This window comes from Emiliania huxleyi, assembly GCF_000372725.1.
Source record: "Emiliania huxleyi CCMP1516 unplaced genomic scaffold EMIHUscaffold_27, whole genome shotgun sequence".
In the NCBI taxonomy this organism is placed as follows: Eukaryota; Haptophyta; order Isochrysidales; family Noelaerhabdaceae; genus Emiliania; species Emiliania huxleyi.
The window spans coordinates 840,512-855,135 of NW_005200011.1; the positions used below are offsets into that span (position 1 = coordinate 840,512).

The 14,624-nt window shown below is 65.0% G+C and overlaps 3 protein-coding genes across 3 annotated transcripts; all 3 read left to right on the forward strand.

Annotated features, from left to right (window-relative positions):
- Positions 1-1,855: 1,855 nt before the first annotated feature.
- On the forward strand, positions 1,856-2,653 carry EMIHUDRAFT_206809 (hypothetical protein; the record flags this gene model as incomplete). The annotated part of the gene is made up of 1 exon (XM_005777085.1): positions 1,856-2,653. One exon carries the CDS (start codon positions 1,856-1,858, stop codon positions 2,651-2,653), a length of 798 nt encoding a protein of 265 aa, XP_005777142.1.
- Positions 2,654-4,831: 2,178 nt separating this feature from the next.
- EMIHUDRAFT_64857 (hypothetical protein) lies at positions 4,832-5,561 on the forward strand (the record flags this gene model as incomplete). The annotated part of the gene is made up of 2 exons (XM_005777086.1): positions 4,832-5,050; positions 5,277-5,561. The coding sequence occupies 2 exons, from the start codon at positions 4,832-4,834 to the stop codon at positions 5,559-5,561; spliced, it is 504 nt and encodes a 167-aa protein (XP_005777143.1).
- A 115-nt stretch (positions 5,562-5,676) lies between these two features.
- Positions 5,677-13,915, forward strand: EMIHUDRAFT_450596 (hypothetical protein; the record flags this gene model as incomplete). The annotated part of the gene is made up of 14 exons (XM_005777087.1): positions 5,677-6,330; positions 6,611-6,778; positions 6,932-7,348; positions 7,657-8,211; positions 8,348-8,680; positions 8,799-9,706; positions 9,846-10,158; positions 10,235-10,584; positions 10,680-10,725; positions 10,816-10,887; positions 10,959-11,087; positions 11,216-11,563; positions 11,703-11,902; positions 11,973-13,915. The coding sequence occupies 14 exons, from the start codon at positions 5,677-5,679 to the stop codon at positions 13,645-13,647; spliced, it is 6,168 nt and encodes a 2,055-aa protein (XP_005777144.1). The 3' UTR covers positions 13,648-13,915.
- Positions 13,916-14,624: the final 709 nt, after the last annotated feature.

Below are 14,624 nucleotides of genomic sequence, written 5' to 3' on the forward strand. Positions count from 1 at the left end.
GCGCCCTAGAGGAGAGGTGCCTAGTCCTCGAGGGAGCTTGTGCGAGCACGGCCCGCCGAATCAGTTGTGGCGTGCTCTGAGGGGAGTTCACATTCGAGACGCCGCCGCAACAAAGACGCGGGTAATGGTGCAATCTCACAGGCCGGTGCGCCTAGACATGAGGCTTGAGCGTTTAGAGCACAGGCAGCTCGACGTGGAAGCTTCGTGCAGCAAAGACCTTTTCGTGGCACTTGCATCGCGACACGGTCACACGCGGACTCTCCAGCGTCTCAGCTCACCATCTCGCCTTCTCTGTCGCCCTCCTGGCCCAGGCCCATCAGTAGCAGGCCCGAGCTGTCCCGAACCGCACTTACCTTGGGTCTGCAAGCTCACACCGGCTCGTGATGCCACGGAGAGGGCTCGAGATTGTCTCCGGTGGACCCCATCCGAGGCGATTGCGAGGGCTTTCCGGAGGCCAACACCGGCGCCACCGACCGTGAAATGTCCCGACCCGCAGCCCTCATGCACCAGGCTCAAGGATTCAGTCATAATATGTAGGCCTTGTCTCCCGAAGTTTTGAGCAATAGCCGCAAATAGTACTTTTCGGCAGTTCATCGCGACACGTCCAGGTGCCGATGAAGCGGCTTCCCAGCTCACCACCTCGCCTTCTCTGTCGCCCTCCTGGCCCAGGCTCATCAGTACCAAGTCTGAGCTGTCCCAAACCGTCCTTATTTTGGGTGATGAAGCCCACTCTGGCTCATACCACGGCTCTTACGGCCTCACTCACGCCCGTTTCACCCACAGACACCGCCGGCACGCACTCCCACTTCACACATGCTCAAACACAACCCCACCAAAGCACAGCCCTGATCAGAATGGGCAAGGGCTACCACTTGGTGGCCCTGGTAGCCTCTGGATCGTCACTGCACTCGGCTCCTCTGCAGCGGTCTCGGCTCTCGCCACGACAGCACGCCGACGGCAAGCTTTGAGATCCGTCTGGTGGACCTGCTGTGGCCACAGCCGCCCCTCACATGCAGCTCGCACCAGACCTCGACACTGGGCCCGCTCAGCTTGGTCGTGGCGGCGTGTGTGAAGGATGCGCGGCCGAGCCGCTGGCGCTGCTACAGCGGCGCGAGAAGCAGGCAGCGGCGCGACACCCGGTCGGTCGAGTCTGGCCGTTCTCTCGACGCCGGCCGGCCAGGGTGGCGGCCTGTGGCCGGCTGGTGGGCGGAGAGCAGCCCCAACCGGCGTGGGGGTGCTCAGGAGGCAGCGGCGGCCAAGTGTGCACACTTGCTCAAAGGCGAAAGGGGGCGTGGAGTGGGCCTTTAAAATCCCTGGCGTGGCGGCGTGCCGTCCTTCCATCCCGCCCGGTGGGTTGTCTGTTTTCTTCCTTTCTTTTAGTGCCAGTGCGCGCCAGTCCCGTGCCCAGTGTTGTGCGAGGGAGTTTTGTTGTAAAATTCTTTTCTGTGTTTGTTCGTATCAAGAATACTCACATCTCACTCACTCACACGACACTAGACTGCGAAGAGAGATAGGAAGAGGTAGACGCCCGAGGGTGGGTGACGGCTAGCACCACACTCCTCTCCTCAAAATCGGATCGCTCCTCACTCATCGCAAACCCCGTCAGCAGTCCTCCTCCGGGAATGTACGTAAGAGCTACACACACTGAAAATCCCTGCGTGTGTGGTTGGTTGGTGGCGGCGTGCCGTCCTACCATCCCTCCCTTAAAGTCGTTGTTTGTTTTCTTTTTTCTCTTCTTTCATAAACCCCGATGATCGCGGCGGGCCAAAAGCTGGGACCTGAACTAAATCCGCTTGAATCTGCCGAGGAAATGACCCGCGCGCCCAGTCCCCAGAGCGCGCCGTCCATAACAATGATGGCGCAGCACGTCGCTCCGAGGTTGACTGGCGCCACGGATCCGATCCAGGAACCTCCCTTTTGCGATGGGCAGACGAGCGGAGTCATGCACGTCAACCAACGATTCTGCGGCGGGTGTCAACTGCTGCGCCACTCTGGCCGCAGCAGCCCACACGACATCTCTGTGTACGACGTCCCAGGGGTGCCCTCCAAGCTTGGCTACATATCTCTGCCAAAGTGCGGCAGCCTCAACATGCGGGACATCCTCCGCCGCCTCGAGGGCCGGTCGTTCAGCAAGAGCATCGCAAGCCTGGGCACGCTCGCTGAACTGCCGGCCAACACAACCTTCTTTTCGTTCGTTCGGAATCCGTGGGCGCGGATGCACAGCGTTTACAACATGCAGAGGGATCAGTGGCTGGCCAATAACAACGGGACGTTGCCCGCCTGGGCACTTGAGTTCGACGACTTTGCCGTTAACCCCGACGGGCACCACCTGCACATGAACCCGAGACACTGGTCCCCGATGTTTGACCAGCTCCTCACAGAGGACGGCCACTTCTCCCCGCACTACCTTGGCCGGATCGAGGCACTCAACGACGACTTCCTATCAATACTGCAGCTGGCCGGAGCGGACTCCGCTACGCTGGCGCGGGTCCGGGACACCCTCGAACACCACCGCCCAGTCCACCATCGAGAGGCGGACTACTCACAAATGTCGACGTACTACGCAAAATTTTATTCCAACAAGACGAGAAAAGCGGTAGGGTCCTACTCGCGCGTGGACGCCAAGCTCTTCTGCTACACCTTTTCGACGTGATGCCGAGTCTTGAGAGACTGCTCTGGCGAATGAGTTTCGGCAGCTAGTCCTAATGGTTGCATGCGCGACCGGGGGCGGAGGTTTGAATTTGTGTTCTGTAGTGTCCGATGGGGATACAATCCGACTGCGGGCCGCTGATGTTGAACAGGATAAACCTTCTCTCGCGTACACGCCGTTTACGCGCGCAACGGAAACGTGGGCCGCGGCGGCCAGTGCAGAGCGCATAGCTCGAGCAGCGCAGGTGCGCAGCTGCCGTCGCGGAGCAGGGGCGGAGCAGGCTCCCCGGCCACGAGCAGCGGCCGTCGCGGAAATCTGCGGTTGCATGCGCGACCGGGGCGGAGGCAGTCGCTCCCACGAGCTTCGCGTCACTTCTGCGAGGGGGTAGGCCTGCCGTAGCCCCAGGGCTGTGTTCGCACAACTGGTTGGGTAGTAGTCTAAGTTCTGAGCCTCGAGGCTTAGCGGGTCTAAGTGTGCCCTGGCACACTGGGGTGCTTACGCGGTCTAAGATCAGCGGGAGCCTCTTACATCGGCTAAGTCGGCCGTGGCAGGGCCTGCGCACGGCCTGGGGCCAAGAGGCTCCCACCGTGATCAACAATACGGCGCTGCCCCCAACTTTTCTTCGCCTGCGGCGGGCGCCTTCTAATCCGGATCGATCCTTCTCATGCTCAGCAATCGCCGCCTCAGCATCCTCCTCTTCCGATTCTCGTTGCTCTTCTTGAGCGCAATCTTCAAGCCAAACAGTTCTCACAAATAGCCTCAAGCTCAAACAAACGCATGTCACAGAAGCCTGTGTATGCTGGTCCTCTTTGAACGTCGATCCGCGCGTGAGGTAGCATAGGGCCTTGTTGGCAGCAGCCAGCTTGTTGCGCTGCTTCGTTGCGATGAGCTGATTGGGATCGCAGAAGTGCATGCCAAGCACCGCCACGATCTTCAAGCAGAACACATCGCAACCGCATCGTCCGCACTGCCATCGGCATGCCGCGCCCGCCGCTTCGCCGCAGCCGCCTTAAGACACGCATAGCGGCAGCACATGGTACGGTGCGCGTACTTGCGCAGGAGTTGCGCGCCGCAAGTAGCGCACTGGCCCTGGGACAAGGCGATATGGCGTCGTGCGCGGCATACGTTGGTCGGGCATGGGCAAAAGTCCAGGTGTACCCGATCGCCCATGCCCGACCATGCCCGACCATGCACCGCCCATGCCCCCGGGTCACCGACCCCGCCTCTCGGCCCTCTCGGCCCTCAGGAGCGTGCGGGAGACCGGCGAGGGGCGCGCCGCGCGCCGCCTGCAGAGCCGCCAGAGGCATTGTCGCCTCCGCTGGCGGGGTTCCCGCGCGCCCGCCCGCGCCCGCCCACGCCCACGCCGCGCCCGCGGGCTCCGGATGCGCCGCCCTCCTTCTCCTTCAAAAGTTCTTCTCGATGGCAGTCCACGCGTGCTTGTGCGCATCCATCGCCACGAGCCTCGCGGCCGCGGTCGTGACACACCTGGTGGCGGCTCTCGGGGCCGTCTCTACGGCGCTCGACACCGTGTGAGGTCGCCGGCGGCCGCACCTCTGCCGCCGTCGCTCCGCCGGCTCTAACCGAGTATCGGGCGTTGAGGGCGGCGGCGCAAAGCGGGTCTGGTGCGCCACGGCCACCACGCTTGCCACCGCCCTTGCCGCCGCCCTTGCCACCCTTTCGCTTTCCCGCCTTGCCTCCGCCGCGGGCGGCGGTGGGAGCGGCCTGCTGGGCTAGCATTGTTGTCCGTGGCTGTGGACGGGCACGTGGAACGTCAATTCATGTTCGAACGGCCTCCGGGATTCAAACAAAAAATACCCGGGGCCCTCTCGCACCCTCCGACCCCCGGGACCCGTGGGCGTCGAAGAGGATCTCTCGGTCGGGGGGCCGTTCTGAGTTCATGCTACCACGAAGCACACTGTGCTGCGTCGAAGCACACCGGGCCCGAGTCCGTGCGTGCGTGCGTGCGTGCGTGCGTGCGTGCGTGCGTGCGTGCGTGCGTGCGTGCGTGCGTGCGTGCGTGCGTGCGTGCGTGCGTGCGTGCGTGCGTGCGTGCGTGCGTGCGTGCGTGCGTGAATCCGCGCACGATTTCTTTTCAAGGCTTGCTGGCGGCGTTGCTTCTGGGCCTCGCGCTTCTCCGTTGCCCTGCCCCTATCCCGCCGCGTAACCAGCACAGCGTCTCCGATGGAAGACATTCGAGTCGACACGTCGATGGGCTCCTTCACCGTCGAGCTCTACCCGCAGCAGGCGCCCAAAGCGTGCCAGAACTTCACTGAGCTCTCGCGGCGCGGCTACTACGACGGCGTGGTCTTCCACCGCATCATCAAGGACTTTATGCTGCAGGGCGGCGACCCAACTGGCACCGGCCGAGGCGGCGAGTCCATCTTTGGCGGCAAGTTTGAGGTGATCGCTCCTCCTCCCCACGCGCGCACCCGAACGGCCGCATGCAATTTCCGCGCCGCCCGTCCGATGGGCGGCGCGGCTAAGAAGCGGCCGAAGAGTGACTGGCCCGCAAACCAGCGCTGTCGGCGCGGCATGGTGGCCGTCCGCGCACTGAAGCCTCCCGACAACCAGCCCTCTCCGTGACGCCCTCTCCCACGCCCCCGCCTCCACCACCCGCCCGGTTTAGGATGAGCTGACGCGCGAGCTCAAGCACACGGGCGCGGGCATCCTCGCCATGGCCAACTCTGGGCGCAACACCAACGGCTCGCAGTTCTACGTGACCCTCGCGCCCTGCCCGCACCTCGACGGCAAGCACACCATCTTTGGGCGCATCTCGGGCGGCATGGCGACCATCCGCCGACTCGGCCTCGCGCGGACCGACTCCAACGACAAGCCGGTGGACGACCTCAAAATCCTGCGCGCGAGGCCCGCCTCAGAGTTCGGCAGCAGCGCTCTCGTCGCGACCAGGTAGCGAGCGGCGGAGAGGCGTCAGCATGTCAATCGCGTCTTCGGTGGAACCGGCGAATTTGTTTTTGAAAAGAAGAAACAACCGCTGCGGTCGCCGTGTGTGCTAGTGAGAGCCTCCCATGAGTGGGCTGCCACCTGGCTACCCGTACGGGGCTGCCGGGCAGCCGCCCGGGTATGGCGGGCCGCCGCCGCCGTTCCCTGGGATGGCGCCGCCTGGTATGCAGCCGCCGCCCGGGTATGGCGGGCCGCCGCCGCCGTTCCCTGGGATGGCGCCGCCTGGTATGCAGCCGCCACCAGGAATGATGCCGCCGCCGGGCATGATGCCGCCGCCGGGCATGATGCCGCCGCCGGGCATGATGCCGCCGCCTGGGATGCATCCGGGCGCGCCGATGGCGCCGCCCCCGAGCGGGGCCGGCGACGCCGACATGGAGGATGCCGACGGCGCACCTAGCGCGGAGATGCTCGAGCGCGCGCGAAAGTGGCAGTCGCTCAACGCGCGGCGCTACGGCGAGCGGCGCAAGCACGGGCACATCGACGCGCCCAAGGAGGACATGCCTCCGGAGCACGTGCGCAAGATCGTCAAGGACCACGGCGACATGACCAACAAGAAGTTTCGGCACGACAAGCGCGTCTACCTCGGGGCGCTCAAGTACGTGCCTCACGCCGTCCTCAAGCTGCTCGAGAACATGCCGATGCCGTGGGAGCAGATCCGCACGGTGCCAATCCTCTACCACATCACGGGCGCCATCACCTTCGTCAACGACATCCCCAAGGTGATCGAGCCCGTCTACATTGCGCAGTGGGGTGCGCGCCGCACTGCAGCGGCCACGAGGGCGGGCGGTCCTCGCACAGCAGCTTGCTTGGGCGGTAGGTACGATGTGGATCATGATGCGGCGCGAGAAGCGGGACCGCCGCCACTTCAAGCGGATGCGCTTCCCCCCGTTCGACGACGAGGCACCGCGCGCCGCTCGAGCGCACCCCCCCCCCCCCCCCCTCCCTTCCTCTTCCGCCCTTATCGCCACCGCGCCCTCCGCCCCGCAGGTCTGCCGGCAGGGCTACAACATGCTCAACCTGCTCATCCACCGCAAGAACGTCAACTACCTGCACCTCGACTACAACTTCAACCTCAAGCCCGTCAAGACTCTCACCACCAAGGAGCGCAAGAAGTCGCGCTTCGGCAACGCCTTCCACCTCTGCCGCGAGATCCTCCGCCTCACCAAGGTGGCGCTCGGCCGCCACTTCCGAGACATTTCCCGTCCCGACCTCCCTCCGCCCTCTGCGTCCCGACACCCGCCGCCCATTGGCCTGCGGGTCCGCCCACATCGCCCCGCCCTGCGGCTGGTGTCCGTGACGCGCCCGCGCCGCTTCGCGCAGCTCGTCGTCGACGCGCACGTGCAGTACCGGCTCGGCAACGTGGACGCGTACCAGCTGGCGGACGGGCTGCAGTACATCTTTGCGCACGTGGGGCAGCTCACCGGGATGTATCGGTACAAGTACCGGCTCATGCGGCAGATCCGGATGTGCAAGGACCTCAAGCACCTCATCTACTACCGCTTCAACACCGGCCCCGTCGGCAAGGGCCCCGGCTGCGGCATCTGGGCGCCCGGCTGGCGCGTGTGGCTCTTCTTCCTGCGCGGCGTGGTGCCGCTGCTCGAGCGGTGGCTCGGCAACCTGCTCGCACGCCAGTTCGAGGGCCGCTCGTCCAAGGGGATCGCCAAGACGGTCACCAAGCAGCGCGTCGAGTCGCACTACGACCTCGAGCTGCGCGCCGCCGTGATGCACGACATCCTGGTGCGCGGGACCTCCGAGACGCCTCCGAGACGCCTCCGAGACGCCTCCGAGACGCCTCCGAGACGCCTCCGAGACGCCTCCGAGACACCTCCGAGACACCTCCGAGACACCTCCGAGACACCTCCGAGACACCTCCGAGACACCTCCGAGACACCTCCGAGACTCATAACGTCTCCCTCAGTCCTCGCGAGCTTCAACGCACGGGGGCCGTGGTCATGGCGTCGGTCAGCCCCTCTGTCCTCTCGCCGCCGCAGCGCGCCCGGTCCTCAGTCTGCAGTCCGCTCACCCGCCGACGGCACCGCCCGCAGGACATGATGCCCGAGGGCGTCAAGACCAACAAGTCGCGCACGATCCTGCAGCACCTCTCGGAGGCGTGGCGCTGCTGGAAGGCCAACATCCCGTGGAAGGTGCCCGGCATGCCGGCGCCGATCGAGAACATGATCTTGCGGTACGTCAAGTCCAAGGCGGACTGGTGGACCAACGTCGCGCACTACAACCGCGAGCGCATCCGGCGTGGCGCCACCGTCGACAAGACGGTCACCAAGAAGAACCTCGGGCGGCTGACGCGCCTCTGGCTCAAGGCGGAGCAGGAGCGCCAGCACAACTACCTCAAGGACGGGCCCTACGTCTCTGCCGAGGAGGCTGTGGCGATCTACACCACCATGGTGCACTGGCTCGAGTCGCGCAAGTTCTCGCCGATCCCCTTCCCGCCGCTCTCGTACAAGCACGACACCAAGCTGCTCATCCTCGCGCTCGAGCGGCTCAAGGAGTCGTACTCGGCCGCCTCGCGCCTCAACCAGACGCAGCGCGAGGAGCTCGGCCTCATCGAGCAGGCCTATGACAACCCGCACGAGGCGCGTGCCGTCCCCCCCCAATCCCCCCGCTACCCTGCCCCGGCCGCCCCCGCCGCCGCCACCTCGTGCACGCCCCCCGCACGCACAACTCCTCCTCCTCACAGCCAGCGCCGCTCAAGCCTCGCGCCTGTTTCCCCTGCTGCAGGCGCTCTCGCGCATCAAGCGCCACCTGCTGACGCAGCGCGCCTTCAAGGAGGTGACGATGGAGTTCATGGACCTCTACTCGCATCTCGTCCCCGTCTACGAGATCGAGCCGCTCGAGAAGATCACCGACGCCTACCTCGACCAGTACCTGTGGTATGAGAGCGACAAGCGACACCTGCTGCCCAACTGGGTCAAGCCGGCCGACACGGAGCCGGCGCCCCTCCTCGTCTACAAGTGGTGCCTCGGCGTCAACAACCTGGCGGACGTGTGGGACACGTCCAACGGCGAGTGCGTCGTCTGCGTCGAGACGCAGTACACCAAGATGTACGAGAAGGTCGACCTGACCTTGCTCAACCGCCTCCTGCGGCTGGTGCCCCCCGCCCACCCCCTGCCCCTCCCCCCAACCCCCTCTCCCTCCCCCGCCCGAAACCACACGCCCGGGGACTCCGCAGGTGCTCGACCACAACATCGCCGACTACATGACCGCCAAGAACAACGTCAACCTCACCTTCAAGGACATGAACCACACCAACTCGTACGGCATCCTGCGCGGCCTGCAGTTTGCCTCCTTCATCATGCAGTTCTACGGGCTGATGCTTGACCTGCTCGTGCTCGGGCTCACGCGCGCCTCGGAGCTCGCGGGCCCGCCAGCCGTGCCAAACGACTTTTTGCAGTTCCGCGACACCGCCACCGAGACGCGCCACCCGATCCGGCTCTACTGCCGGTACATCGACCGGCTGCACATCCTGCTGCGCCTCACGGCTGACGAGTGCAAGGACCTGATCCAGCGGTACCTGACCGAGCATCCGGACCCCAACAACGAGAACATGGTTGGCTACAACAACCGCAAGTGCTGGCCACGCGACTCGCGCATGCGGCTGATGAAGCACGACGTGAACCTCGGCCGCGCCGTCTTTTGGGACATGAAGAACCGGCTGCCGCGCTCGGTGACGACGATCGACTGGGAGGAGTCCTTCGTCTCGGTCTACTCGAAGGACAACCCGAACCTGCTGTTCAACATGAGCGGTTTCGAGGTGCGCATCCTGCCCAAGATGCGCATGCTCAACGACGAGTTCGTCTCCAAGGACGGCGTCTGGTCGCTGCAGAATGAGACCACCAAGGAGCGGACGGCGCAGGCCTTCCTGCGGGTCGACAACCAGTCGATGCGCTACTTTGAGAACCGCGTGCGGCAGGTGCTCATGTCGTCCGGCTCCACCACCTTCACCAAGATCGTCAACAAGTGGAACACGGCCCTCATCGGGCTGATGACGTACTTCCGCGAGGCAGCGCACATCCCGACGCGCGGGCTCGGCCGGCACGCGCCCCGTGACGCGCCCGCGGCCCCGTCCGACAGGCGACGGTGCACACGCAGGAGCTGCTCGACCTGCTCGTCAAGTGCGAGAACAAGATCCAGACGCGCATCAAGATCGGGCGCGACTCCAAGATGCCCTCCGGGCCCTCGGTAGGGCCCGCTCACCTTTTTCGGCACCTTGCGGTAGGCTCAACTCGAAGATGCCCTCGCGCTTCCCGCCCGTCGTCTTCTACACGCCGAAGGAGATTGGCGGCCTCGGCATGCTCTCGATGGGCCACGTGCTCATCCCGCAGTCGGACTTGCGGTTCTCGAAGCAGACGGACGCCGGCATCACGCACTTCCGCTCGGGCATGTCGCACGAGGAGGACCAGCTGATCCCGAACCTCTTCCGGTACATCCAGCCGTGGGAGTCCGAGTTCGTCGACTCGCAGCGCGTTTGGGCCGAGTACGCGCTCAAGCGGCAGGAGGCCAACGCGCAGAACCGGCGGCTGACGCTCGAGGCCCGCGCGGGCTCGCCGAGGAGGCTGACGCGTCCGTGACGCGTCTCCGTGTCACACGTCCACGCCGTGCCCGCAGGACCTCGAGGACTCGTGGGACCGCGGCATCCCGCGCATCAACACGCTCTTCCAGAAGGACCGGCACACGCTCGCGTACGACAAGGGCTGGCGCGTCCGCACCCAGTTCAAGGAGTTCCAGATCATGCGGCAGAACCCGTTTTGGTGGACGCACCAGCGGCACGACGGCAAGCTGTGGAACCTAAACAACTACCGGACGGACATGATCCAGTCGCTCGGCGGCGTCGAGGGGATCCTCGAGCACACGCTCTTCAAGGGCACCTACTTCCCCACCTGGGAGGGCCTCTTCTGGGAGAAGGCCTCCGGCTTCGAGGAGTCGATGAAGTACAAGAAGCTGACCAACGCGCAGCGGTCCGGCCTCAACCAGGCGCGCGCCCGCCACAGCCGCCTTGACCCCGGCCCCGCGCGCACCCCCGGGCGCGGAGAGGATGAGTCACACACTGCAGCGAAGGGATGGCCTCGCCACACGACCACACGCACAACCTTATTCAAGTACTTGATCCGCCGCCGCCGCCGCCGCCGCGCTTCTGCGCGATGGGCGTGGGCTCTGACTGCAACCCCTACCCCCCGCGCGGCTCGCAGATCCCGAACCGCCGCTTCACGCTGTGGTGGTCGCCGACGATCAACCGCGCCAACGTCTACGTCGGCTTCCAGGCGCGCTGCTTGCCGCACCTCGCTGTGCCCGCTGAGGCGCGTCCATGACGCGTCCATGACTCGCCCCACAGGTCCAGCTCGACCTCACCGGCATCTTCATGCACGGCAAGATCCCGACGCTCAAGATCTCGCTCATCCAGATCTTCCGCGCGCACTTGTGGCAGAAGATCCACGAGTCGGTGGTGATGGACCTCTGCCAGGCGCTCGCCACACGCCTCACGCGGCTCTCCCCCCCCCCCCCCCCTCTCCTCCTCCTCCTCCTCCTCCGTCGCCCCCGCTTCGCCTCACGCCGCGCACCCCACCACGGCCGCCCTCGCTTGGCTTGCAGGTCTTCGACCAGGAGCTCGACGCGCTTGAGATTGAGACGGTGCAGAAGGAAACCATCCACCCGCGCAAGTCGTACAAGATGAACTCGTCGTGCGCCGACGTGCTCCTCTTCGCCGCGTACAAGTGGCAGGTCTCCAAGCCCGCGCTGCTCGCCGAGCCCAAGGACGTGTACGACGGCTCGACGGCCACAAAGTACTGGCTGGACGTGCAGCTGCGGTGGGGCGACTACGACTCCCACGACGTCGAGCGGTACACGCGCGCAAAGTTCCTCGACTACACCACCGACAACATGTCCATCTACCCCGCGCCGACTGGCATCATGATCGGCCTCGACCTCGCCTACAACCTGGTGCGGACCCTTTCGCGACCCTTCCGATGCGCAATATTGACGCTCGCAGCCTCACCCCGCGCACTCGACCCCGCACCCCGCGGCTCCCGCTCACGTCCCTTTGCTACTGACCCCCCCCCCCCCCCGCGCGCGATTACAGCACTCGGCGTACGGCAACTTCATCCCCGGGATGAAGCCGCTGGTGACGCAGGCGCTCGCCAAGATCATGAAGTCCAACCCGGCGCTCTACGTGCTGCGCGAGCGCATCCGCAAGGGGCTGCAGCTCTACTCGTCCGAGCCGACTGAGCCGTACCTCTCCTCGCAAAACTACGGCGAGCTCTTCTCCAACCAGATCATCTGGTACGCCGACGACAGTGCACCGCCACACACCCTCGGAGCCACCTCCAACGCGTTCACGACCCTGCGGTAGGTTCGTCGACGACACCAACGTGTACCGCGTCACCATCCACAAGACGTTCGAGGGCAACCTGACCACCAAGCCGATCAACGGCGCCATCTTCATCTTCAACCCGCGCACCGGCCAGCTCTTCCTCAAGATCATCCACACTTCCGTCTGGGCCGGCCAGAAGCGGCTCGGCCAGCTCGCAAAGTGGAAGACGGCGGAGGAGGTCGCCGCGCTGATCCGCTCGCTGCCGGTGGAGGAGCAGCCCAAGCAGATCATCGTGACGCGCAAGGGCATGCTCGACCCGCTCGAGGTGCACCTGCTCGACTTCCCAAACATCATGATCAAGGGCTCGGAGCTGCAGCTCCCCTTCCAGTCCTGCCTCAAGGTCGAGAAGTTCGGCGACCTGATCCTCAAGGCGACGGAGCCGCAGATGGTGCTCTTCAACATCTACGACGACTGGCTCAAGACGATCTCGTCGTACACGGCCTTCTCGCGCCTCCTCCTCATCCTGCGCTCCTTCCACGTCAACCCCGAAAAGTGCAAGATGATTCTCCGGCCCGACAAGGACACGCTGACGCAGGCGCACCACGTGTGGCCGTCGCTCACTGACGAGGAGTGGATCTCGGTCGAGGTGCAGCTCAAGGACCTGATTCTCTCCGACTACGGCAAGAAGAACAACGTCAACGTCGCCTCGCTCACCCAGTCCGAGGTGCGCGACATCATCCTCGGCATGGAGATCGCGCCGCCGTCGATGCAGCGGCAGGAGATTGCCGAGATCGAGAAGAACGCCAAGGAGGCGTCGCAACTCAACGCGGTGACGACGCGCACGACCAACGTGCACGGCGAGGAGCTCATCGTCACCACCACCTCCGCCTACGAGCAGCAGACCTACGCCTCCAAGACGGACTGGCGCGTGCGCGCCATCTCGGCCTCCAACCTGCACCTGCGCACCTCGCACATCTACGTGTCGTCCGACGAGTGCTCCGAGACGGGCTACACCTACATCCTGCCCAAGAACGTGCTCAAAAAGTTCATCCAGATTGCCGACCTCCGCACCCAGGTCTCGGGCTACTTGTACGGCGTCTCGCCGCCCGACAACCCGCAGGTCAAGGAGCTGCGCGGCATCGTGATGGTCCCGCAGTGGGGCTCGCACCAGACGGTGCACCTGCCGTCGGCGCTGCCCGACCACGAGTACCTCAAGGGGATGGAGCCGCTCGGTTGGCTCCACACGCAGCCCAACGAGCTGCCGCAGCTCTCGCCCAACGACGTGACGACGCACGCGCGCATCATGTCGGAGAACAAGTCGTGGGACGGCGAGCGCACCGTCGTCATCACTTGCTCCTTCACGCCGGGCTCCGTCTCGCTGTGCGCGTACAAGCTGACCCCCGCGGGCTACGAGTGGGGGCGCCAGAACCGCGACGTGGGCGCCAACCCGCACGGCTACCTGCCGACCCACTACGAGAAGGTGCAGATGCTCCTCTCGGACCACTTTCTCGGCTTCTTCATGGTGCCGGACAACGACGTGTGGAACTACAACTTTATGGGTGTGCGCCACTCGTCGAGCATGAAGTACGACCTCAAGCTCGCCAACCCGCGCGACTTTTACCACCAGATCCACCGGCCGTCCCACTTTCTCAACTTCTCCTCCGTCGACGAGGGCGGCGCCGAGGGCGTGGACCGCGACGACCACTTTGCATGAGGCGCGAGCAGCGCCGCCTTTTCGACTACGTCTACGTGATTCCTAGCTGGGCGACGGGCGGCACTCGGGCGCCGCGCGCCGCGCTCAGCCGTGCAGAGCAGCGCTGCCGTGCAGGCAGCGGTTGTGGCTGAGGGCGCGCAGACTCGAGTGTAGACTACCTGTCTCGTCGTCAGAGAGCGGGGGTCGCGCGCGGCCCTCGGACTCGCAGTGTGATTGTTTGGGGCCGGGTGTTCTTGTTTGTTTGGTAACAGCACATTGCATCCCTCCCTGCACATGGCTTGTGAAGCTACACGGCCGACGTCTTGCGCTGGCGCTGCAGGGTGTGGCGCTTGGAGCGCGCCCCCCGGGCCCCGGGCCCCTCGACGCTATCGACGCTCTCCTGACGCTCTCGCGGAAGGCGGATTGCGTATTTGCGAGTCGTCGTTTTAGTGGTGTTAGAGAGTCGTCGTCGTAGCCGTACGTTTTGTTTTTAGCACTCTTGTACACTTGTGTGTGTGTGTGGAGTGTGTGGTCTGCCGTGTGGTAACATAACAAGACACGTACGTAATAACGTAATTGTGCGGGGCGGAGCGCTGTGGGCAGTCGCGTAGCGTGATGGGCCGCGCCGGCGGCCCGCCCTCCCCGCGGCTGGTTCCCCCCCATTGTGCCATGGGGGCCATGCATGCGCTCCGGTCTGCGGGCGATCAAAGCTCACCAGAGACCGACGCGCGGCTCCGTGGCGTCGCCTTGACCGGCAACGAGCCGCCGCGAGGGGTAGCCGCCTCCTCCTCCATCCGAGGCCCCTCCGATTTGGGGAGGTGGAGTTTGAAGAACGGTGACGAACTCACCGCATCCACGTCGTCGCTGGACGAAGCCGGCGGGGGAAGTCCGGCTCGAGCGGTGCTCACCTTCTTCGTGACCGATTCGACGGTCGCAGCATGTTCGTCGACCGTGCAGTCCTAGGGAACAGTGGCGACGCGGTGATGGAGTCGGATGGG